This window comes from Triturus cristatus, chromosome 4_2 (genome assembly GCF_964204655.1).
Source record: "Triturus cristatus chromosome 4_2, aTriCri1.1, whole genome shotgun sequence".
NCBI lineage: Eukaryota > Metazoa > Chordata > Amphibia > Caudata > Salamandridae > Triturus > Triturus cristatus.
In genome coordinates, this window is record NC_140586.1 from 238,103,743 (window position 1) to 238,127,205 (window position 23,463).

Here is a 23,463-nt window from a genome sequence, read left to right on the forward strand (position 1 = left end):
TTGTTACCCAAGGATTGTTGATTAGTTCTCCTGAGCAGTGCCATTTGATAGATGGTAGGGGTGATGGGTGGGGCTGTAGCTTCTGTTGTTCAGGGCCTTCCCTTTTTCTGTCTCTAATTGCTGATTCAGAAAGGCTAATGACAGCCAGGTGCAGAGAAGTCACACTGCATTGTTCTCATGTTTGTGTTGCTCACTGTTGTCAGCTGGGAGGGCCATTGCTTTGCACAAAGTCTGTCTGAAGAATGGCTTGAAAATGCCATTTGAAAGAAAACTGACACAAATCGACTCTAAAACCTCTGACAATGGATCCACATCCCCTCTCTAGGAGAGTATAACCGTGAGACCGAAACCACTACACTTTGTCCAGTACCAAGTTCTTCTTGACCAAGCAAGGGACTACTTGAAGGACTGCTGAGTGACCAGGACTGGTGGTTTCCAGACAGACTGCCTCCAAAAAAGTCACCAGGTTGAAATCTCTGCTTTTTGCTGGAGGAGCCGAGGGTCTGCCTAGGATACTGCCTGCCTGCTGACAGATGTAAGGAGTGTGCCTGACCTTGCAGGAGGAATGACTATCCAGGAGAAGATTATCAGTGTCGGACTAGCCAGAGAAAGCATACAGCCATCTGTGCGAGTTGCCCTAGTCTCTTGAAATGGTTCTCATCATAATTAAGGCTCCCGGTTTTCCGTTTAAACTGTTTTTTTACATATAAATACAGACAGAAAAATATTTTTCCTTTGTCTACATTTATATATAAAAACGGAAAAATGCCAATAAATAGGTTTAACTTTGTTGTGGTCTTCAAGGAGACGACAAGTCTGTCCGAGCTCAGGCGGGGAGAGGGCTTATCGGATTTCAGCTGAGTCAATACAAAGGTCGATGTTAAGGGGCCGTTAGGCCTCCTTTTGTTTAAGTATCCTGGCTTGGAGCATTCCTTGCGGGAGCAGAGGTGCAGCAGGATGCACACCTAAAAGAAATGGAGGGAAAACAAATGCAGAAAGACAGATGCATGATTTTGACTTTGTTCAGCCCCTAGATTCAAGAGATATGCATGCGTTTTACTTCAATATTATACTTTCGTGTGAAATGATCCTCGGAGCCAGCTGCTTGCTGTACCTGTAGTGCAGCTGCTTTTTCCTGCTTCGTGCGTCTGAGTGTGCACTATATCCGTCTAATGGCCTCTGTAGTAAGTGTTGGAGGGTGTCAATAGTGTGTATGCCGTGCCTTACAAATCTTACAACATTCGGAGGGGAGGGGGAGAGGGAGAGTTGAGTGTGCCCCCTTGTTTCTTTCCTGTGTTTTTAGGTCTCGCCTGACCCAGCGCATGCGCTGGTCTGGCGAGACTTATTGAGAGGGCTCCAAAAAGTGCTACCAGGCCAGCCTAGAGCTACAGTGCATGTGCGCGCGCGCCGCGCTTTACCGCGATTACTTTCACTTTAACGGCCACACGGCCGCTTTGATGTTTGATGTGATCGCGATTGCAATCACTTTCGCGAAAGCCAATGCTTGTTTTCTTTGTGGACAGTTTTTTGTTTACGTTACTGCGCACACATAGCTGCCAAGGTTTCACATTCTTTGTGGGACTTTTTCATAACTTGGCAACGTTGTTAAGGTCCTCTTTAAGACTGTGGTGGGTGATTGCAGGACCAGTGCGACTTTCACAGGGAGCTCTGCACAGCACTGTATTTACTTAAGAGTACCGCAGCATTTTCGATCTGGGGAGGCTCCTCCCGGAGCAAGAAGCGGTGGGGACATTAGTGAGGACGGCGTTAACATATACTGTTCAATGCCTGTGCTCGTCCTGCGGGGTTATACTGAGTTTGTGTGCGTGCTACTGGATAAAAAAGCGCTTAAATGCCTCATAAAGGGTAGTAAGCGCTATATAAATGCAATTACAATACAATCCAATAAATCATGTGTAAATCAATGCATAGGACGCGTTACATAAGACAGTGAGGCTTACAAGGCCTTTCATAGCTCACTGTCTTATATTAGAAGGTTTGCAATTTATTAACAGCAAGTAACAAAAGGATCTCTTTGTTAAAAGGAGTAACCCATTTACCCATCTGCATAAATCTTTCTGAACCTATAACAACCAAGCACGCATTGCCTTTTTAAATAAATGTGAATAAATACTAGCTACAGCGTCTTTTTTTTTTGCTCGCGACAAAATAAATATGGATAAAAAATGACCAAAAAATAAATATGGATAAATACAGACGGAAATGTAAAACATAAATACCATAAAACCGGGAGCCCTAATCATAATCCTCAATCCTACCAAAGCAACCACTGAGTGAAATTGGCAGTCCACCGGGGCAGAAACACTGGTGCTGCTGCCATAGTTATTGGACCCTGAGTGCTCCTGTACCCTAGAGTAGTGCAGTTGTATTGGAGGCTGCAACTTCCCAAACCATCTGCAAAGTGTGGATCTGCCCAGATGCCATACTTGCTGAACTATGTCCCTCCAGTCCACAGCCTAGAGAGGCCTCAACTGCTGAAGACTGTTAGCATCAGCAGCAGCCTAAAAAAACAGAGATTGATGAAGTATCCATGTCTCCGGCGATGACCATGTTGTGCCCGACAGATTCAAAGTCTCTGCCAGAATAGGATTGCTGCAGAGTAATCACCACCACTCCCGGAACCCCACCCAGCAGCACTCCCACTGCCAAAAGCATGTAACCACAGAACTGTGCGGAAGAGAGGTTTGAGGTGAAGCCGGTAGGGACTTTTTCTATGCCAACATCGCACTGAGGGAAAGGTAAAACATTGAGGGTGATTAAGTGAAAACACGTATCCCTAGCTTGTGTCGTGTCCCTGATTTGATGCCAGGGATTACCAATGTTGGAAATCCCATTAGCGGGCGGGAGTACAGAAGTGGGTAAGACCTGCACCTGAACAGAATTGTAACTCTGTATTGCAGTCTCCTAATTGTCCTGTTTAGTATTGAGTAACACTATGTTATTAAAGTATTTTCATTTACCCAAACAACTAATACTAGGTTGGACAGTATATTATTGTGCCTGCTGGTTGATTGTCCAGTTCTACCTCCCTGAGAAGCCTGTGACTCCTCGCCCTCGTTACTCTGGAAGTCAAGTGCTCAAAGGTCTGAGCTTAACTCCGTTTGCAGAGCCTAGTACATCACAGTGCCAACACTAATGGCAAACGACTTCAACCACTATGCTTGGGGCTCAGTAGCCCCAGTCTACTGTGTGCTCTTCTCATTGCGTCTAACAGATGTTTAACAACATGTGAGTTCAGTCTCTGGAACCCTGCCAGCAGAGGCGCATGATTGCCTCATGATCATGTCACATGTGGAACAAATCTGGCATCCCGGTGCATGCATAGCAGAGAACTCTGGAATGAAAACTTCCTGTTGCTCAATACCTAGCTTTCAGTGTAGATGTGAGCCCCATTTTTCTAAAAGTAGCTACGCTCTGGGTTTACTTACATACATACATTTTGCTAATGCATATATATATATAAATATATATATATATCTGATGTCCTCCCATATAATTTTTTATTCACACCCAAAATGCTCCATCCTATCTCAGGACACCTTTCTACATAAATGTCTTTTATCCTTCATCCTCAGGAACTGTATCAGAGATGCGAGAAAATGAGACCCACCCTCTTCCGATTGGCCAGTGACACTGAGGACAACGATGATGCTTTAGGTAGGCCCAGTGTGTCTGACTTTGGTGTGTGTTTTTGTCTCTACACACTCTTTCTTATGGATACATCTGCCTGTGGATTTCTCACCGTATGAATATACCCCTGCGCCAGCATTCCGCAGAAACTTTTTCCTAGCTCTCCATGCCGACAAGACCGTCACAATGCTATTGCTCCGCACGCGTTTCCGCATGACGTCACTGGAGCCATAAGGGGACCACGTCGGCGTGATGACATCAGTTCCCTTTTTTCCGTGCTGGCGACGCGAACGGTTTTTCTAGGACTCGCCATACTTTCTGCTTGATACTTTGTATTTGGCCTATTTCCTTGTGTGGTTTTGCCATGTCTGCTCCGAGAAAGTCGGATTTCAAGCCCTGTAGAGAGTGCGGGCTCATATGTCGATCACTGACCCCCATGAGGACTGTCTGTGGTGTTTATCATCTGATCACGACGTCGAGGGCTGTTCTTGTTGTAGAAAAATGAACCCGAAGGCCCGGAAGGAACATGAAGTCAAGTTGTACATGGCTAAAGTGAGAAAAGAAAAAAGGGGTCAAACGTTCGAAGTCATCAACTTCACATGACTCGAAGAGAAAGCACAAGAAGAAGAAGAGGCATGGCTCTCAGCGCCGTTCGCCGAAGGCTGTGGTTTTGAGGTCGCCTTCTCCGGCTCATCGACGTCATGTTAAGGACTTTGTCTCTCCTTCACCTTCAGTGTCTCCTCAGGTGACTCCGGTACATTCTCCTTCATACAAGAGGACTCCGGCGCAGTCACCGACGTCGAGATTTTCTCTGACTCCAGAAGGTTTGTCAAATCTGGCTGATGCTGAGGCTCCTTCAGCTCCTGTGGCTCCACCTGTATCCCTGGTGGTTCCGACTCCGGAGGTGCGTCGATTGGATCTTGAACCGGCTCAGTATCCTCAATTTCTGGCGCCGGGTTCGGATCCCTCGCATTTTTTAAATGCGATGTATGGCGTGTTTGCCAGGGCCTCATACCCTTCTGGTGCACCTTTGTGTCCCGTGGGTCCTCTGGCATTTAATTTGGGTGTGCCTCACCAATATCCTCAGGCACCCTTCGTGCCATTCATGCCGACGGCGCCGTCCTGGCAGTTTCCGGCTCCAAGGATGTCGACGCTGTATGTGCAGTCCCCGGTTCCATCCGGCGAACCTTCTTCTCGGATTTGTTCGGTGCCGGTTGCTGCTACGGAACCTCCTTCGATGCCGCTCCCAGAGCCATCGACGCCACGTGTGGCGCCGCCGACGCCGCAACTGAAGATGCGCTCAAGGAGAGAAGCGAAGAGGTTGATAGAGGAGGAACAGTACCAGGCTGAAGAAGCGGAGGAAGGTGAAACTTATGAGTCTGAGAATATGTTCGAGGGTCTGTGTGAGGCAAGTGGACTTGACACCTCCCCGGAGGGGGACTTTGCTTCACAGAAAGCTTCCCCCTCGAAGGAAGTTGCACCTTACCATACTGTGATAAGGAAGGCTGCAGAGCTCTTGGATCTACAGCTCCCTATGGCTGAGTATAAACCTAATTTGCTCACAGAGGTGCTTCATTCACCGTCCTCTGTGATTGAACCACTCTTGCCGTTCAATGATGCCTCGACTGAGCCAATCCTAGAGGTGTAGCGCAATCCTCTTTCTGCTCCTGCAGTTTCAAGGTTGGTGTCCAGAAGATACAGGCCTCCTCCAGGGGATCCTGTGTTCCTTTCGTCTCATCCTTCGCCTGAGAGTTTGGTGGTGCAGGCTTCGTGCTCTAAGCAGTCCACGGGTGCCTTTCCGCAGGCTCCTGCTGACAGGGATTCCAAGAAACTGGAACAATCTGAAAAGAAGGTCTTCTCATCAGCGTGTATGGCTTTGAAGTCCACCAACGCTACCTGTTTGTTGGGTAGATACATTCATGCCCTTATGGACTCTGCCAAACAGCTTCTTCCAAAATTATCTGAGGGAGATCGGGGAAATTTCAGTGAGGTACTGGCAGACTCACAACTGCGGCTCGCCAAGTCATCCAGTCAGGCCTGGACACGGCAGATTCGGTTGCCAGGGTGATGGGCTCATCCATTGCTACGAGAAGGCATGCATGGCTAAGGTCTTCTGGGTTTTCTCCTGATGTACAGGCTGCCCTTCTCGATCTTCCTTTTGATGGATGTAGGCTTTTTGGAGAAAAGGCTGATTCTGCTCTGCAAAGGTTCAAAGACAGTAAGGCCACAGCGAAATCTTTGTGTCTACAGTCTCAGGCAAAGGGTTATGGCTATAGAAGATACCGTGGCTTTGGAAGGTCTTCCTTTTGGGGTTCCGGTCAGCCACAGCAACAGCAACAAAACCCCTTGTACAAGTCCTATAGGGGTAAGGGCAGAGGTCGCCTTCGTGGAGCGTGTCGTCCGCCCTCTTCCTCCTCTACCTCCCCAACCCCTCCTGGTAATGCTGGAAAGCAGCCCTAGATCTGCCATCCTGGATCATGCAGGTCCTGTGGGGGTCCGGCTTACCCATTTTCTACAGGATTGGAAATTGGTAACTTGGGACCTTTTGGGTTTTAGATCTGGTAGAAAATGGGTACGCCCTTCCTTTCAAGGAATTCCTTCCTCCTTACCCCTCTAGCCAAGGGTTTTCCACGGAGGATCATTTACTACTTCTTCAGAAGGAGGTTCTTGTCCTGTTACAAAAGGGTGCGATGGAGGTGGTTCCGGAGCAGGAAAGGGGTCAGGGATGCTACTTCCGATATTTTCTGATTCCCAAGAAGGATGGCAGGTTACCACCCATCCTGGATCTCAGAATCTTGAATCTGTTTCTCAAGCAGGAGAGGTTCAAGATGCTCCCCCTAGCGCAGGTTCTTCAGGCGCTGCAACAGGAGGACTGGACGGTGTCCATCGACTTGCAGGATGCGTATTTTCACTTCCCAATCCTGAAGTCGCACCGGAAGTATCTCCGGTTTACGGTCCTTCCATTTGGTCTTACTACTTTACCTCGAGTCTTCACCAAGGTGATGGTGGTGGTGGTGGCTGCCCATCTCAGGAGGTCAGGGATCCCGATTTTTCCCTACCTGGATGACTGGCTTCTGAAGGCAGAGTCGCCAGAGATGGTGCGTCGTCATCTGCAGGTAACAACTCAGCTGTTTGTTCAAATTTGGCTTTTCGATAAATGTGCCCAAATCTCACCTGGTGCCCTCTCAGCGCAACCTGTTCATAGGGGCAGTACTGGATACCACTGTGTGTCGAGCTTTTCCTCCACCGCAACGGATTCTCAACATTCAGGAAATTATCCCTTTCACAATGGAGCGGTTGTTCCAGTTCTGAAGGTCCTTCAACTGCTCGGTCTGTTCGCTTCCTGCATTCTGTTGGTCAACCATGCACGCTGGCACATGAGGGCGCTCCAGTGGTGTCTCTGCAGGCAGTCGTATCAGCACAACGGAGATCTCAGGGAGTCAGTCAAGATCTCCAGAGAAGTTGCAGCGGATCTGTCTTGGTGGAGCGTGGAGGGCAATCTGTCTCAAGGAAAGCCCTTTCATCTTCCTCCATCGGTAGCCACAGTGATAACAGATGCCTCTACCCTAGGGTGGGGTGCTCATCTGGGGGATCTGGAGATCAAGGGTCTTTGGTCTCCAGAGGAAAGATTGCTTCATATCAATCTTCTGGAATTTTGGGGGATACGTTTGGCACTCAAGGCCTTTCTCCCTTCCCAGTCAGTCGATTCAAGTCCTGACGGACAACACTGCCGCGATGTGGCACGTCAACAAGCAGGGAGGAGTAGGGTTGTACCGTCTCTGCAGGGAGGCATTGCGGCTTTGGTCCTGGGCTCGGGACCATCAGATTTGCTTGATTGCAAATCTGGCCGGGGTGCTGAACGTGCGCGCAGACAGTCTCAGTCAGCAGTTGTCCGCCGACCACGAGTGGAGGCTTCATCCGGAGGTAGTTCGACACATCTTTCGGATGTGGGGGACTCCACGGGTGGACCTGTTTCCCACTCGCGAACGCGCACTGCCCGTCATTCTGCAGTCTCCAATGCAGGGGGCATTGGGGGACGCGTTTCAGTTGAGTTGGAGCTCACAACTCTTTTATGCGTTTCCTCCCATACCCTTGATTCCTCAGGTTCTGAGGAAGATTCGCCAAGACCGGGCCCAAGTTATTTTGATCTCCCCAGATTGGCCAAGAAGGGTGTGGTACACGGACCTACTTCACTTCTCGTTGCACCCTCCGCTCCGTCTTCCTCTCAGGGTAGACCTCCTCTCGCAGTCGGAGGGGCAGGTTCTACACCCCCACCTCCAGAGCCTGCACCTTCATGCCTGGAGATTAATCTGGGCAACCTGAATTCTTTCTCTCTCCCGCCTGACGTGGTGAATGGTATTTTATCGGCCAGGCGACACTCCACCAAGTCCATTTACTCCTACAGGTGGTCAAGATTTGTTAAATGGTGTGTAGAGAGGTCTATTGATCCCTTAAAAGCTCATCCTTCTGATGTTCTTTGTTTTTAACTGCATTTGGCCCAGCAGGGTTGTGTTGTGGCTACTTGTAAAGGTTATTTGTCGGCTTTATTGGCATTTCTTTGTTTGCCTGATCAGCCGTCTCTTTTTAAATCTCCAATTGTTTTAAGGTTTATAAAGGGCCTTACTAATATGTTTCCGCCTACTCCCTTCATTATGCCCCAGTGGGTTTTAAATTTGGTTTTAACTTTCTTAATGGGTTCCCCATTCGAACCTATGCATAGTTGTCCTTTGAGACTGCTGTCATTCAAAACGGTCGTGCTCGTGGCTATCACCTCAGCCAGGAGGAAGAGTGAGCTTCAGGCTTTGAGTTCTAAGCCTCCGTTTCTGACTATCCATGCTGAAAGGATGGTTCTCAGGACCAGGGCTGCTTTTCTGCCTGAGGTGGTTACTTCCTTCCATCTAGGGCCATCCATTACTCTCTCTACTTTCTATCCTCCCCCTCACCCTTCCAAGGAGGAGAGGCCTCACGGCTTGGATCCTAAGCAGTTAGTTTCTATCTGGATAGAATGAAGGACCTGCGATTGGACGATCAGCTCTTTGTGGGCTACGTTGGACGCATGAAGGGCAAGGCGGTGCACAAGCGCACTCTATCCAGGTGGATCATCTTGTGCATCAAGATCTGCTATGCTCTGGCTGGTAAGGAGCCTCCTGAAGGCATTAGAGCTCATTCCACCAGGGCTAAATCATCTACTTCTGCCTTGTACAGAGGTGTTCCTGTGTTGGACATCTGTAAGGCCGCAACTTGGCCTCCCTCCACACTTTTGCGAAGCATTACTGCTTAGATTACGAGGTGAGGAGGGACGGCCATTTTGCGCGCACTGTTTTGCAAGACATTTTGGTATAGAAGGGTGGACACCCTCCTCCGGGGGTTTGACTGCTGTGGGATTCTATTCATAAGGTGAGGAATCCACAGGCAGATGTATCCATTAGAAGAACAAGTTACTTACCTTCGGTAACGCTTTTTATGGTGGATACAGTATCTGCCTGTGGATTCCTCACTGACCCACCCGCTTCCCCGTTGTCCACCCTTTTATACCTTAAAAGAGGTATTGGTTAATATGTTTGTTTCATATTGTCATTTTGTATTTCCTCTGTTTGCCTTTGTGTAGGCTTATAGGAAATGCTTGCTTTCTTTTGCTTTCCTTTTTCACTTTACACTGTGCGTATTTGTGTGAATACTGTGTACTATGTATGCATTGTCCCTATGGTCAGTCCGCCCGTTTACCTCGGAGGCACGGGAAAAATGGGTGGAACTGACGTCATCACGCCGACGTGGTCCTCTTATGGCTCCAGTGACGTCATGCGGAGCCGCGTGCGGAGCCATAGCGTTGTGACCACCTCGGCGTGGAGAGCTACGAAAAGGTTTTCGCGGAATGCTGGCGCAGGGGGATATTCATTAGATGAGGAATCCACAGGCATATACTGTATCCACCAGAAAAGGCGTTACCGAAGGTAAGTAACTTGTTCGTTAGGCCATTCCATTGCATGGCGGACTCACTGGTAATTACTGAACATGTTGCTCAGTTACGCTTGATATTAAGGCTCTGCTGCTCTAATGAGCTTAAAAGGAAATGAAATGGAGCACAGCAATTCGCCAAATGGGAATTGCATTTTAAAATGAATGGGTTAAAAATTGAACGACTACCGTAAACCAATAAGACTAATGACTTGGAGGCGGACCAGTACCCCGCAGTCTCACCTGAGGTACACACCCGTCAAAATATCAAACGCTGATTTCCCTTAATGCAAACACAACTCTATGTAATGGCTTTCTGTGATGTTCGTAGTGATCCACTATTTTTCCTTTCCATTCTCTCTTCTTATGTGAATTAATATTGTTTACAGACTGTAGAAGCAGCAATTGTTGTCAGTACCTATCTGTGAAAGAATTTTTACATTTGGGTTTTCGAACATCTAGGCAATTCTGTGGGCGAAAGTACCCCACAAAGCTCTGCTCTAGGCATCATCTCAGATATCAACATAATGGTTAGGCTATTGGACCCTAGGTATATATTCGGGTGTGTACTATGTGGCCGTGAAATGCCAAAATGTGGAAAAAAAAACCTGGCCTATCAAAGATCCACCAGTATTGATTCGCTGGTATCAAGGAGTATCTCTTCCCAGTAGAGCAGCTCTCTATCGGCTAAAACAAAATGCCTAAATCTATTTATGCTTCCGATTTTATCATTTTTAATAATCTACATAATTGTTTTTGTTTTGCATAGGATATCAATAATATCCTATGCCAGTGCAGGCCTCGAAAAATCTACTCGCCCACTCGCAATTGAGAGTACAATTTTATCAGGTTGCGCTATTTTTAGCACCTACTAGTCCTATCTGGCGAGTTAACTTAGGCTGGAAAGGAACAGGTGTTCTTTTCATTCAGAAAGTGCATGAGCAATAAAGATGCCACTAAATCTTGTTTTTATCTTGACACGTTTGCTGTCTGTTCAAGGAAAGAGGTCAAATGTCAGTTTCTTTTAACTAATTGCTGCTTGAAAAATTAGGTTTATTTTTTTTCCGCATAACATTTAAATAAATAGCCAGTGAATTAATATTATAAATTTATCAAAATATATCAGAAATTGTGATGCTAAGAAAACTTTACTCGGTGATGGGCAAAAGACACATATTTGCAGATACTCGATTTCCAAGCATTATTGTTTGCACACTCTATAGTTTTACCAGTAAAGCCACTTGTCAGTGGGAAAGTTTGTGGCCATTTCAATGTACAATCTGCTTATTATAAATGACCGTGTTCTACCACATCATGCTTTAGTTATGTATTTATTAAAAGTGATAGATTTTAAATATAATTTGAGAAACATTCCTGCCCCCGCCCTGATGAAAATGCGGTTAATGAACTAAGAGGCAAGTCAGGGGTCATGTGTATCCTATATGTGGCTAAATTTGTATTATATATGGAAAAAAAAGTTTAGTCTAATAAATCAAACAAAAGAGTTCTTGCACAGCAGACATGGCGGCTCAATTAACTAAATTATTTGCCCACTTCCACATCATTTGAAACCAGATTATGGGTCAACAGCATTACAAATAGGTTGAGTAGATTATTTAAGTCACTAGATCTGCAGGTCTAATAACATTTTTAGGATTTTTCGAGGCCTGCAGCGTTACCCAAACTGTGGGTCAGTGGAACTCAAGCCAATTTTTGGGTGATTTGTGAAAGTCCAAGCAGTAAATAAAATGCTTTTAAATTCTGTATATATTGTCAGATTATCTGTGCTCCAAAGACGGAGGTGAAATATCAGGCTATGTCTTCGGACAAAGTGCTGCTGCTTATGTGTTTTTTAACACCAGGATCTGTGTTTACAAATTCCTATGACTTTTCAGTTGAAGAAAGTAAAGTAAATTATGTAACAATGTTTCCTAGGAAAGCAGAGACATAACATTGACACCCACAGCCCCTGCAGTGCAGGGGGCAAACTCCAAGGGGCCCCCTCCGCACTGTGCAGTGTTGGCAGGCCCCTGGCTTGAGAGCTCCTGGCTAGGTCCAGAGCATGGGTTTCCCCCTCCATGTACTTTGCAGGGGGGAGCCTAAAGTGTCATTACACCAATGTAACAAAGGCAGTACGAGTTTATTTTTTTGTAACTCACAGCAAAATGTAAATAACTGTAAATTAACTGTCTCCATTCAGCAGTTAGGAAAGCAAACATGAGGCACATTTTTTGTAATTCTGAAGTGAGGTGAAAACAAAGCTTTTATTAGGGACAATACAAATCAATACAATTGTTTCTGGTGATGTTCAAACGATAAATATGCACTGAAACCCGATTTCAACACATTATTTGTGTTCAATATAGGTTTATAAGTAAAACTGTGTGTCTGTGCAAATTTAGTGGCCTTTCAATAAAAAATGTGCTGTCAGTAAATTACAGTGTGCTACCACATATTGCTTCAGTTATATTTAAAATATCACCTTCCTCGTGTCCATTAAAGCTATGTGAGTTGCAAACGTTTGTCATTTTAAAATGTGGCTTCTCATTTTAAAAAGTTTGGGAGGCACTGTCCTATGCAATTGATGTTTTGAGTTTTTGGTTTGATTATTATTATTCAAATCTTCCCAGAGAAAAGGAAGGAATGGGGAGAGAAAGTGTGCGTACATGTGCTCGAATATGCAAGCATCAACACCCTTCACACATAAGTTTGTAGAATAGTACAAAGTCAAGACTTTGCTCTATGTGACACCTTCTTAGAGGCTTGTGAAGGTCTCCGCAGTCTCCCCGTTCCCAATACATGGGCACTCATCTCATCAAATTGCATAGAAATTGCGAAGACGAGAGATCCTTACCTTGTCACTGCAGGCAGAGAGAATGCATGTACTGTTCAATTGCCATAAATAAATGTTTTGCCCCTTCTTTCTCAGCCTCAGTCTAACTTTGCTCTGTTCTTCAAACCCAATAGTTTGCTATTTCCCTTCTGGCCATCCTGAGTTTTTGAAAGTGCCAACATGTGGCTGATGTGTTCTTGTTGCTAGTACCTTCTGTTGTTGGACATACAGGTCTCTTAAAATGACCATTTGATTTTACGTTTCAGCTGAAATCCTTCAAGCGAATGATAGTCTTACACAGGTGATCAACATGTACCGACAAGTGGTGCGAGGGGAAGAAATTAATGGTGAGACACCTAATAGCGCCATCCCAGGTGAGCGTGCTGCTGAGTTTGGGATTAGTCACTGTCGGGATGATGACATTTTAATCCAGGCTGGTGCAGAGTGAATGCTGAGATACACGTTGATTAAGAGTGGGGAAAAAACTGGTTGCAAATCTTGTGGAAGGAATCTGGAAAGAGGGGGCACAAGGAAGGAGCTCTCGAATTAGTGTTAAAGTAGGCCATGAGTAGAAGAAAAGGCTTAGGGCTTCTTCACAGGATGTTAATTGTAGGCACGTTCTCTGCTTCTTGGAGGTTTTTTAAACCTAGATTCCTCTGTTGGGGATCTGTTATAGAGGAGCACTGGGGCCAAGCTGGTCAAGGGAACAAGGTTCATAAACTAGATAAAGTAAATATGTATTTGGGTGTTTTTCATGAGTAAGGTCAGAATGTTACGTCGCAACCGGATGATACACCTAAGTTATTCCAAGCACCTACACTAAGGCACACACGAGTGGAGCGTTGGGCTACACACACGCGGGCGTGGCAAATAGACACAGCAGTCTCACACTTTCGGCTTGACACAACCGCACCTACACATAACACGGCATCTGCACTGTATAACTCCTCCCCTTTTCTACTCCCATTGTAGTACCCACCAAAGCAGGACCCGCATAAGCGGCACATTTAGCAATAACATATATATGATAACTATAGGCCAGGCACACCAGTTAGGTGGTATTATGTTTAATTTCTATATCATGTTTTGATACAGCTTTGTACAGCAACATCTGTTGACAACCTCTGAAGTGAATTCTGTTATTGATTACATGTAATGATGGACATGGCGATTCGCCCCCCCCCCCCCCCCCCAACCTAGTGGGCACAATAATGCTAATGGAGATGTACTACAATATGTACTTTACTATGCCATATTTACAGCTGTATGTTGTTTTGAGCATCAAATGAATAAAGATTATTTTTTTTTTAAAAAGGTCAGAATGGTTCACAATCCTTGTCTCTGCAGGTCTTGCTGATAAGTGACTCTCCTTTTTTCTCCCAGGAAGCTCCTCTGCTCTCTTGGATCTCTCAGGCCTGGATCTGCCCACTGGTGCTGCCACATACCCTTCATTCCCAGCCCTATCTTTAGAGCACAGAACATCCAACCATGAGACTGGGGCGTCCGCATCGCTGCTGGATGATGAACTCATGTCTCTGGGTGAGATCTGTCCCTGGCAGCCAAAAGATGGCAATCATGCCCTGCCTCAGATTACGTCATAACATGTTTCAAAATTCAGTCTCTTACCCACATTCTGTTCTCCTCTTTAAACTTCTTTAGGTTATCTATTTGTCTCTCTCTAGTTCTCTCTTATTTCTCACTCTTCTTACCTTTCTGTATATGCCCCCTCTCATTTTCCCCTTTCCCACACTTGCCCACTGTTTCCAAATTCGTTTTTCTTATCTTTCACCATACTTCTCACATTTTTGTCCAGCCTGTCCTTCCCTCATTCTTGAGTCTGTTTCCCTTCACGTGTGACCCCGCTAATGCCCATCTTTGTTTGCCCTCCTTACAGGAATAAGCGACCCCACCACCTCTAGTCAGAACATCACAGATTCTGGAGGTTGGAATACCTTTCAGGTAGGATGGCCTGGGGGTTGGAGACAGGCTGTTGGTGGTGGAGGGTAGGACTTGAATCTTGCACAAGTTGATATTGAATCACTTATAGGTACTGTACTTCAGGCGTGATACTAAAAAATACAAAAAGGGAACTGCCAAAAACTCAAATTACTTCTGAAATACGAATGAGGGCAAGTCATAAAGGAATGTTATTTGATGGATACTTCTAACTGTAGATTCTCACTTTCTGAATCACCCGATGCACAAGACTGAATCCTGATGCACTGACAATATGGAGCTGCATATAGGTGTCACTCCGGCGCGCTGGTGTCTATTCTTTTTTTCATGCCCTTTAACAGTGCTCAGGAGCCCAGGTCCTACAGATTTGCTTCTTATTAAAGCCCATTCAGTTCAAATTATTTTGGCAGTGTGTTGAAATCTCTGCCCCAAACAACTCAGGCTTCAAACCGTGTCACGTGCTGGAAATCAATGTTGGTAACAGATTGGCATGAGTCTGTCTGTGGTGTGTTTGCATCAAAGATGGCACAAGTCCAGTGACAAATGTACCCTGCTACATCTCAAAGCCATCGGGTAATGAGAATCCAAATGTTCGAGGCATATGAGCTGCAGATCACACACTGAGGATAAGATCGCCATCTGGTGTTGGGCTTGGATGATTGCAGGTTGTTGTTGTCTTCGGAAGAAGCCTTTGGTCACGAGGTTGGTGACTCCTCCCCTGGACAACAGTGCGCATGGGCATCCACTCCATCGTCAGATTGTTTTCTTCCGCCATTTGGTTCGGATGAACTTTTTTCCGCTCCAGCAGAAAACTTCCAGCAATCGATTTAACTCTTCAATCTTCTTTCCATCGACATCGAAATCATCTCGGACCGGTTCCGGAAGCGGCTGATGGACAGGACACCCTTCAAAAAATGCCCCCGGTGTGGAGCGAAGTTCCCCCACAGTGATCACCACGAGGTTTGTAACCTCTGCCTGTCGCCGGAACACAACGAATCGACCTGTCCAGCTTGTTCCGCTTTCCGTTCCAAGAAGACCCTCCGGGACCGAAGAGCTCGACGCCATATTATGGCCAAACCAGCTCCAGAACCGGAGGACATCTTTGCTCAGGACGTTCCTGAAGATGACACCGAAGATCTCGAGATCGTGTCCGAGGCCGACGATTCCGATGACCTCATCACTCCAGGGCAGCGTGTGAGTACCAACACCCCTGCCCCATCCAAAAAGACATTGGTCAAGACTCCGCCAGCTGGGCCCAGTCGCGACCGGAAATCCTCTTCAGAAGCCCCGCCCTCGGGCCCGGCTCCGAAGACATCTAAGCCTGTAGGTGGCTCGGGCTCGAGCAAACCTCATGTGATTGTACCTATAACACCTTCGGCACCGAAAACTCCACTGTCGGCACCGAAACAGGCTTCAAGACCGAAATCTCCTTCGGCACCAAAACGTTCCTCGGCACCGAAGTTTCCATCGGCGCCGAAGTTTCCATCGGCGCCGAAGTTTCCATCGGCGCCGCCGAAGTTTCCATCGGCGCCGCCGAAGTTTCCATCGGCGCCGCCGAAGTTTCCATCGGCGCCGCCGAAGTTTCCATCGGCGGCGCCGAAGTTTCCATCGGCGGCGCCGAAGTTTCCATCGGCGGCGCCGAAGTTTCCATCGGCGGCGCCGAAGTTTCCATCGGCGGCGCCGAGAAATCCATCGGCACCAAAACCTCTGTCGGCACCGAAAAATCCATCGGCACCGAAAACTACGTCCACGCCGAAAAAAGTTCATAAAGACCCGAAACGGTCATCACCGCCACCACCTTCGGAGCCAGATGAACTTTTTCGCCCACATCCTACTCAAAAGCGGATCTACATCAATCCCGAAACCGGACATGTGACTGCCGTCCCATACAAGAAACGGAAGCTGGACATCACACCACCTCCAGCTCCCATACGGAAGAAGGACTGTGCTACTTCACCACTTCGTCCTTCCTCTCCTTTATTACTTCCTAATCCGTCCCCCCCTCCTCCTCCTCCTTCTCCTTTACCTCTACCTTTACCATCCCCCTATCATTCACCTCCTCCACAGGATGATAATGATGACTTGGGGGGAGGGGCGGACCCTGATTTATTTAATGATCCTGTTGATCCAAACGACCCTTTTACGTTCCCAGACACAGCACCCGTAGATGACTGGTCTTATCCAATGCCTGACATGCCTGACCCCACTACCTACCCCTCCAAGCCCTCCCCTCCTGATGACCACTTAGGGTATGACCAACTTATAAATAGGGCAGCAACATTCCATGGCGTCACAATGCACACGGACGCCCTTGAAGAGGACTTTCTCCTCGATACTTTTGAGCAGTCACAAAAAACTGTTCACATACTGCCCATGATTAAAGGGGTTATAAAGCATGCCACTGAAGTCTTTAAAGACCCTGTTCGAGCTAGGGTTCTCAACCCACGCATTGAAAAAAAGTACCGACCAGCCCCGCAGGACCCTGCATACATTAAAGCCCAGCTCCCTTTAGACTCCTTGGTCGTATCAAATGCCAGGAAGGGTGTTAACTCACAGACAACTGGAGAAACGCCTCCCCCGGACAAGGAGTCTAAGCTTTTAGAGGCCTCAGGCAAACGGGTCGCCGCACAGGCGGCGAACCATTGGCGTATTGCGAATACCCAGGCCCTGTTAGCCCGGTATGATAGGGCGCATTATGACCAACTTGAGGACCTTATGCAACATCTGCCTGAACCCTTTAAGTCCCAGGCCACTGACCTCATTCAAGAAGGCAAATTAATATCTAATGCCTCCAGTACCTTGCTTAGCATTCTGGGCAACGAATACCTGATGAAGTCACAAGCTTGCTCTGCCCATTTTGGTGAACGCCTTCTGACAGAAACTGTTTAGGTTGCCATGCCTGTTGTGTCAGAACTTTGCTGATCATTTTGGAAAAGTTGTAGTGCCAGCCGTGTGGCACTCTGAAGGTATATTAAAAATGGCACCCTTAACAGCTCATGAAAAAAAGATTTTTCTTAAAGTATGAAAATGAAATGAGGTTTTAAAAAGGTTTTGGGAGAAGATTACCCTCACTTTTATGTGTCTCTTATTTTCTCTCTATGTTAACTATATTTCACTTAATGTATTTGTCTCATTTCCTCTTTACTAGTCATCGGAGAGCAGTGATCTCCATGCGACAGCTGCACCTATACTCCCTTCCCGGCTCCCCACGACTATCACAGAGCCCCCCACAGCACCTGCAGCACCCAGCCGGACAGCAGCGCTGGAAGATCTAGACCTTCTAGGAAAGACACTTCTCCAACAATCCTTACCGCCAGATTCCCAGCAAGTACGGTGGTAAGAGAGCGCACAGCTTCAATACTGAGCTAGAAATGGAAAGTACTTTGGGAATGGGTCCACTATATATGCCAGTTACGGGTTTGCACCCTTGCTATCAGTGAGATATTGCCATTGTTTAGTGACTACATATCACCAGGGAGAACATTACAAAGGGAGCAGATAGATAAAGGTGTGCCAGTGACATCCAGTGGATGGGGCAGTCTTGCTTGAGATCCTGCTAAAGTTAATATTTTGTGCCCCTGTAACACTTAGTGGCAAGTCATGATGAGGCATTGTGCAGCAAGTTAACTCATTAAGTTAAAGGTTCACCACTGACATTTACAGTGTTCTCTAGGGAAGGCGGTCCAATCCTGGTAAGGACATCCTTTAGCTATCCTTACATTGAATACCATTAAATTGGGTAATCACACCTATTAATTAAAGCGATCAGAAACCGCAAATGTGCAGAATAAAACTCTGTTGAGAAAACTCAAGTTATCCAGAATTATGCTAGTATGTAAAAGATTAGAAATTGGGCAGTAGTTAGTCATGTCTTATAGGTCTGCTGTGGTTTTCTTTAGAAGAGGGGTGATAATTGCATGTTTCCATTAGCTAGAATGTGTGCCCGTTCGCAGGGAAGAATAATGAAGGTGGCCATGTCATTGGCCAGGGAGGAGAAGACGTGGTTCCACTAGCAGATTAGTTGCTTTGATTTGTGAGTCTAATATAGATATTTCCTCCTCCTGTACTTGGTTGAAGACCAGGATTTATTCAGTGCTTTAAATGGGACTAAAGGTTTGGAGATGATAGGGGGTAATGTACAATTGCATCACAGATCTTTATAATTTTGACTCTAACATTGTAATATCTTTTCACAGTATTGTCATGGGGGATATTTTTAGGGCTTCAATGCTGGTCAATTTTTTTCATCGATGCTCAAAATGTCAATATTGTGGTTTCTTAACCTATGATTGCTACGGTTAAAATACGTTGTTTTGGTTTTCCTAATGGTATTCTGATAACTTATTCCGCTGATCTTGTAAACAATTTTGTGAATTTCAACCTCCTTCATGCCTTAGTAGCTGTTTTTTATTTTGTATCACTCGGTCGTGACTGAGTAATATATTGGTCATTTTGAGGCTCTGTTTGCCTTTTCGGTGCTTCTTTGGTGTTCCCTTGTTAAGAGAGGGATGTTTTGGTATCTATTCTCAATTACATCACACATTGAATATTACCAGGTGAGAGATATATATATCTATCTATATCTCCCCTCTCAGCGAGAAGGAGTAATCCGCACACATCTTGATGAAACAGGCAGATTTTATTGCATTTTCAAAAGCACTGGCGTTTCTTGGTCCCTGATACATTTCGGTCTCTTAGACCTTTTTCAAAGAGGGAGCCAGGAGTATCCAAGGGGCTGAAAAAACAAACGAAACCAAATTTGCTGCTTTTTTAAGGTGTTGGCCCCTTGGTGGGCGCCACAATAGACTTTCATCCCAGCATTCTGGTTCCTGTAGTTCGTTCTCAGTCCCGCAATAAATATCCTTCAGTGGGTGATGCTTAGAATTTTTTTATGCTTTTTAAATTGTTCCTCGTGATTCCCATGCATATTGACTTTGGAGTTTGCTGGGGCCCAAAAACCAAGGTCCAATCCCTGGTGGCGCCGCTGTCCTTGTTGCTCTCGCACATACTCAAAATCGGTCCATTTTTGGGCAATGATGGCGCTCTATTAAGCTGGTGGTGCGTCGCTCGCGGCAGGACCAATCTGTGAAACATGAAAGAAAACCACTCTGCGAGAAGGAATGAGACGCACACATCTCGATGAAACCGGCAGATTTTATTGGTTTTTCAAAAGCACTGGCGTTTCTTGGTCCCTGATGGATTTTGGTCTCTCAGACCTTTTTGACTGATTTCAGGTTGGATTTAAAGCATGGAAGTTCAATGTTGTGTGTAAAAATGATCAGGTTTGACATCCATTCTATGGGTTGGGTCATTACCAACCTTAATGCATCGAAGTGCATTTCTCCTTGCCATCGGATCTGATATTTTGTCTATTAATCCATATGTTGAAGTCACTGATCAGCAGAATTTTAGATGCTGGGGATTTCAATTGTTGAGCAGGGAAAGGATTTCATTCAAGAATTTTGAATTGTAATTGGCATTTGGCATATTGTTGCAATGATGATGCAGCTATTTGTGTCGATTGTGCATTTAGCTGATAGACTTTCTAACTTGCAGTGTACACCAGGCTGTACGCAAACCTCTCTGTACACCCCGACGTTTTTTGTCACTTTCATTTTTGGATAATTTTCAGTCTTAGTGGGATTTATTAATTAGCAGGGGATTCGTGATTGAACTACCTCTCTTCGAGTCCTAATAAGTGACAATCTAGGTTGATGATGAGGTCATGTATATCAGTCGCATGCTGCTAAACTACAGAGATTAATCCTTGCTTTAAGGTGGCCATGCATAGGTGAGGACGTTTCTGTTCAAGTGAAGGCGACTTGTGGGTTAGGTGTGCATTATTCTGTGATTTTGCTGTGTCAGTTGAAATGGTATGCTTTGTATGAGTTGGACTACAATGTAAGTGTCTTCTGGTGCCAACAATCCAACAGTTGTTCTCACTTTGTTTTTCAAACTTGCACCTTTTTCTCACTTTCTATGCTTGAACTGTATAGTGTACTCCACGTCTCTAAGTTTGATCCATCAAATGCTCCTGAATTATATCACATAATTCCGATCTTTAATGCTCACTTGCATTATTCTTTGAAAACCACATCTAGAAATTGCGTAATGTTTTTAGTCCAGTACCACACCTAGTGTTCTTCACCCACAAACAATAGATGCTCTGTTTGGATCCTGGATTTGCTTCAGCAGTGCTGTTCAAGAATTGTTTGATAAGCTTGCTCTCTTAAATTCCCTGCATAATCTATTTGTTGGTAAAAACAAGATTTATTCTTAAAGAAGACAGCCTAACCACAACAGGCACCACTCCACCATGCTCTTACACCTGATTTGAGAACTCTCTCCTCTAATACATGCTTCTCAGATGACAGGAAGTTGTAGTTACAAGACCCGTTCTTTCCTAAATGCACCACTCGCTTATTCATCTTCTTGATCACCAATTGCTTTTGAACATATTTCTTCAGTTACAGTGAAACGTGCTCCTTTATTATTCTCCTTGTTCAGTGTCTTCTGTTACTTCATACTTCTACTGGTTCACTGCACCTTGGTTATTTATACTTCTCCTGGTTCACTGCAACATGTGCCTTTTTTTTTACTGCTCCTGGGTTGCTTCATTTTGATTCTTCACTGCATGCTCATCCAAAATGTCTCATGTCTCATGTATTCCACCTAGTTTTGGTTCCAGGTCTCAGACATTCTGTAACCCTCTAAAGGCCATTGACCAAAATCCTTTAACCACTTTTCTTGCAGTCACGTCATCAGAAAATTACTCCTCCAACAACCAGAATAATGACCAGCAATAGGGTTTTATTCCCCTGAATCCAATGACCACCTACTTATGGTTTGTCTTACAACTTTATTGGATCCCGAGTCTGCACCAGTAGTTTGCAGACCGTGTTGCTTAATGAACATGGTCTGCATTCTTTGACATATCTCTTGCTCAGCACTTGGTCTTTTTTTTTCGTAAGTAACTTTCTCTTGCCAACTACAGACTTGCCTAAAGCAAAGCTGCACTGCTGATGCTTGACTATCAGTGGCACATGATTCTTGTTGTTACAAAGTGCTCCTGCTTCAGTATGAAACAAGTTACCATGTGCTGCCCTTCTGAGAAGCAACAGCTGACAGATAGCTTTACCTGGACATTCCCCAGCACCACACACCGGCTAGACTACTCAATTGGCAAAAGTAAATACAGCTTTGTCTAAATTAAAATAATCGTGGGCAGTGTGGAGCAGTTGAAGATCACACTGACAACTTAGTGCATCTTACCCAACCAGTTTGTTCGTGGACAGCCACATAAGTTGATTGCTATAAGAATATTGACCCGACCGCTGATCCTGGTAGTGGGCACAATGGTATAAACTTAGAATCCACACCGTCTCCCCAACAGGAGCAGATCATTTCTCACTTCTTGAGTCCTTAGAATGCATAATGTCCTGACATGTAATGCTCTTCTGCATGTGTTTCATTGCTGAGCAACTTACTGTTGCATACTGCCTAAGTGTCCTCTTTGTATGGGTAGCCAGTATAAATGTATTATGCATGTGTCACTTATCCCTTCCTAGTTGCCATGTAAATGGTCTCGTACAGGTACTGTACAAAAGATATTGTAGGTAAAGATGCAGTACATGAACCTCCACTCAGTAACCATGGTTATCCTCCTTTAATCCCGGATACCAACTTAACATTCCTCATTTGTGTCAAACACTGACTTTAAGAGTCATAAGTATCTTTTCTTGCGGGTTACAATCAAGGACTGTTGGGTTGTGGAGGGCATGTTTCCTGTCAGAGATGAAAGCTTACCTTTTAGGCTCATAAAGCTTAATGACACCTTTGTGTACCTGCTTGAAAATCACTAGGCATTGTAGCAAAAATTAATGTGGTTCAGACACCGACAAAGTTGCAGTGTAAGCTTCTCTTCCAACGCAGTGGGTTTACCATTTGTGGCTACAGTGGATTTTAAAATCGCTGAATTATGTAATAAAGTTGCTGTTCTATTGGAAGTGCATAAGATTTTCCCTTTCTGAAAGAATCTCCCAAAAAGATTTCTAAACCATCTGAAGTTTGGCAATAGTTGGTAGTAAAAGTGTCCTGTCTAAACCTTTCTTGGGAAGATGGTGATGTCCATGCTATGTAGAGGGGGGGAGGAAATACTGAAGATGTAGCAGCTACTGATAGATTATATGGACAGAGCCTAGGAGGGGCTGACTAATTTCAGGTTCCTCGTTTAGTTTTAAGTAGGAATAGACCCGGACTGGCTGAACTGGGCACTGGTTGTTTTCCCGGTGGGCTGGCATGGTGGGGGCCAGTTTTGTTTCTGGAGGTGGGGCCTTTGCAGCATTTCAGGGCTTTACAAATGATGCAAAACAAATGATTGTGAAGCATGGCATCAAACTACGGTTGTGACCGAACCATTTGGTTTTTATTTGGTTGGTTCATGTCTCTTGTAGGGAGGGTCACAACAAGAAGCATGGACATTCAAGGGTACAGGGCAAAGGGAGGTGAAGGATCTGCTGTTACTCGACTCCAAGCTCAGTCTAAGTTCAGTACAAAAGTGTTTGACACTTCAAAATAGCACTTTTCTTTATAATGCAGCCATTTCACACTCTTGCAGTTTAGTATATTAAATTATACTGTTGCATTGAGTGACAATAGTTAGAAGTGCTTCTAATCATGTACTTGGAAGCATTCATGCTTCTCCACTACTGCCCTGACAATAATGCTATTGAACCAAGAGTAAAGTCAGTTGTCAATTCCTCCTTTTATTTGGCCTTGGCTGTCACTATAAATTAACATTACAGGCTTTTTGTTTTTGTGTGGTGCACACCCTGAACTGTTGTTGTTACAGTGCTCTCATGTGATGAGGAAGGAAAAGGAGGCACTGTGATTAAAACTAATTGACTCTGATTGCACAATGTGTTCAAGTCAATCAATATTTGTATAGCACAGCACTGTCACCCCTAGGGGTATCCGAGCCCAGAGGTTGCTGCATCTTCGTTGAAAAGCCAGGCCTTGAGTTTCTTTCTGAAGTCCGCCAGGGAGGGAGCTGTATGGATGTGGAGGGG

The 23,463-nt window shown here is 45.4% G+C and overlaps 1 protein-coding gene across 2 annotated transcripts in view; it reads left to right on the forward strand.

Moving 5' to 3' along the window:
* Positions 1-23,463, forward strand: part of GGA1 (golgi associated, gamma adaptin ear containing, ARF binding protein 1) — a 116,037-nt gene that overhangs the window by 46,017 nt on the left and 46,557 nt on the right. Inside the window, exons 9-13 of one of the 2 annotated variants that reach the window (XM_085601371.1) lie at positions 3,597-3,678; positions 12,706-12,813; positions 13,823-13,978; positions 14,334-14,398; positions 17,544-17,731. In XM_085601371.1, the coding sequence (XP_085457497.1) occupies positions 3,597-3,678; positions 12,706-12,813; positions 13,823-13,978; positions 14,334-14,398; positions 17,544-17,731 (599 nt within the window). The remainder of the gene's footprint in view (positions 1-3,596; positions 3,679-12,705; positions 12,814-13,822; positions 13,979-14,333; positions 14,399-17,543; positions 17,732-23,463) is intronic. The other variant, XM_085601369.1, reaches the window with a different exon arrangement.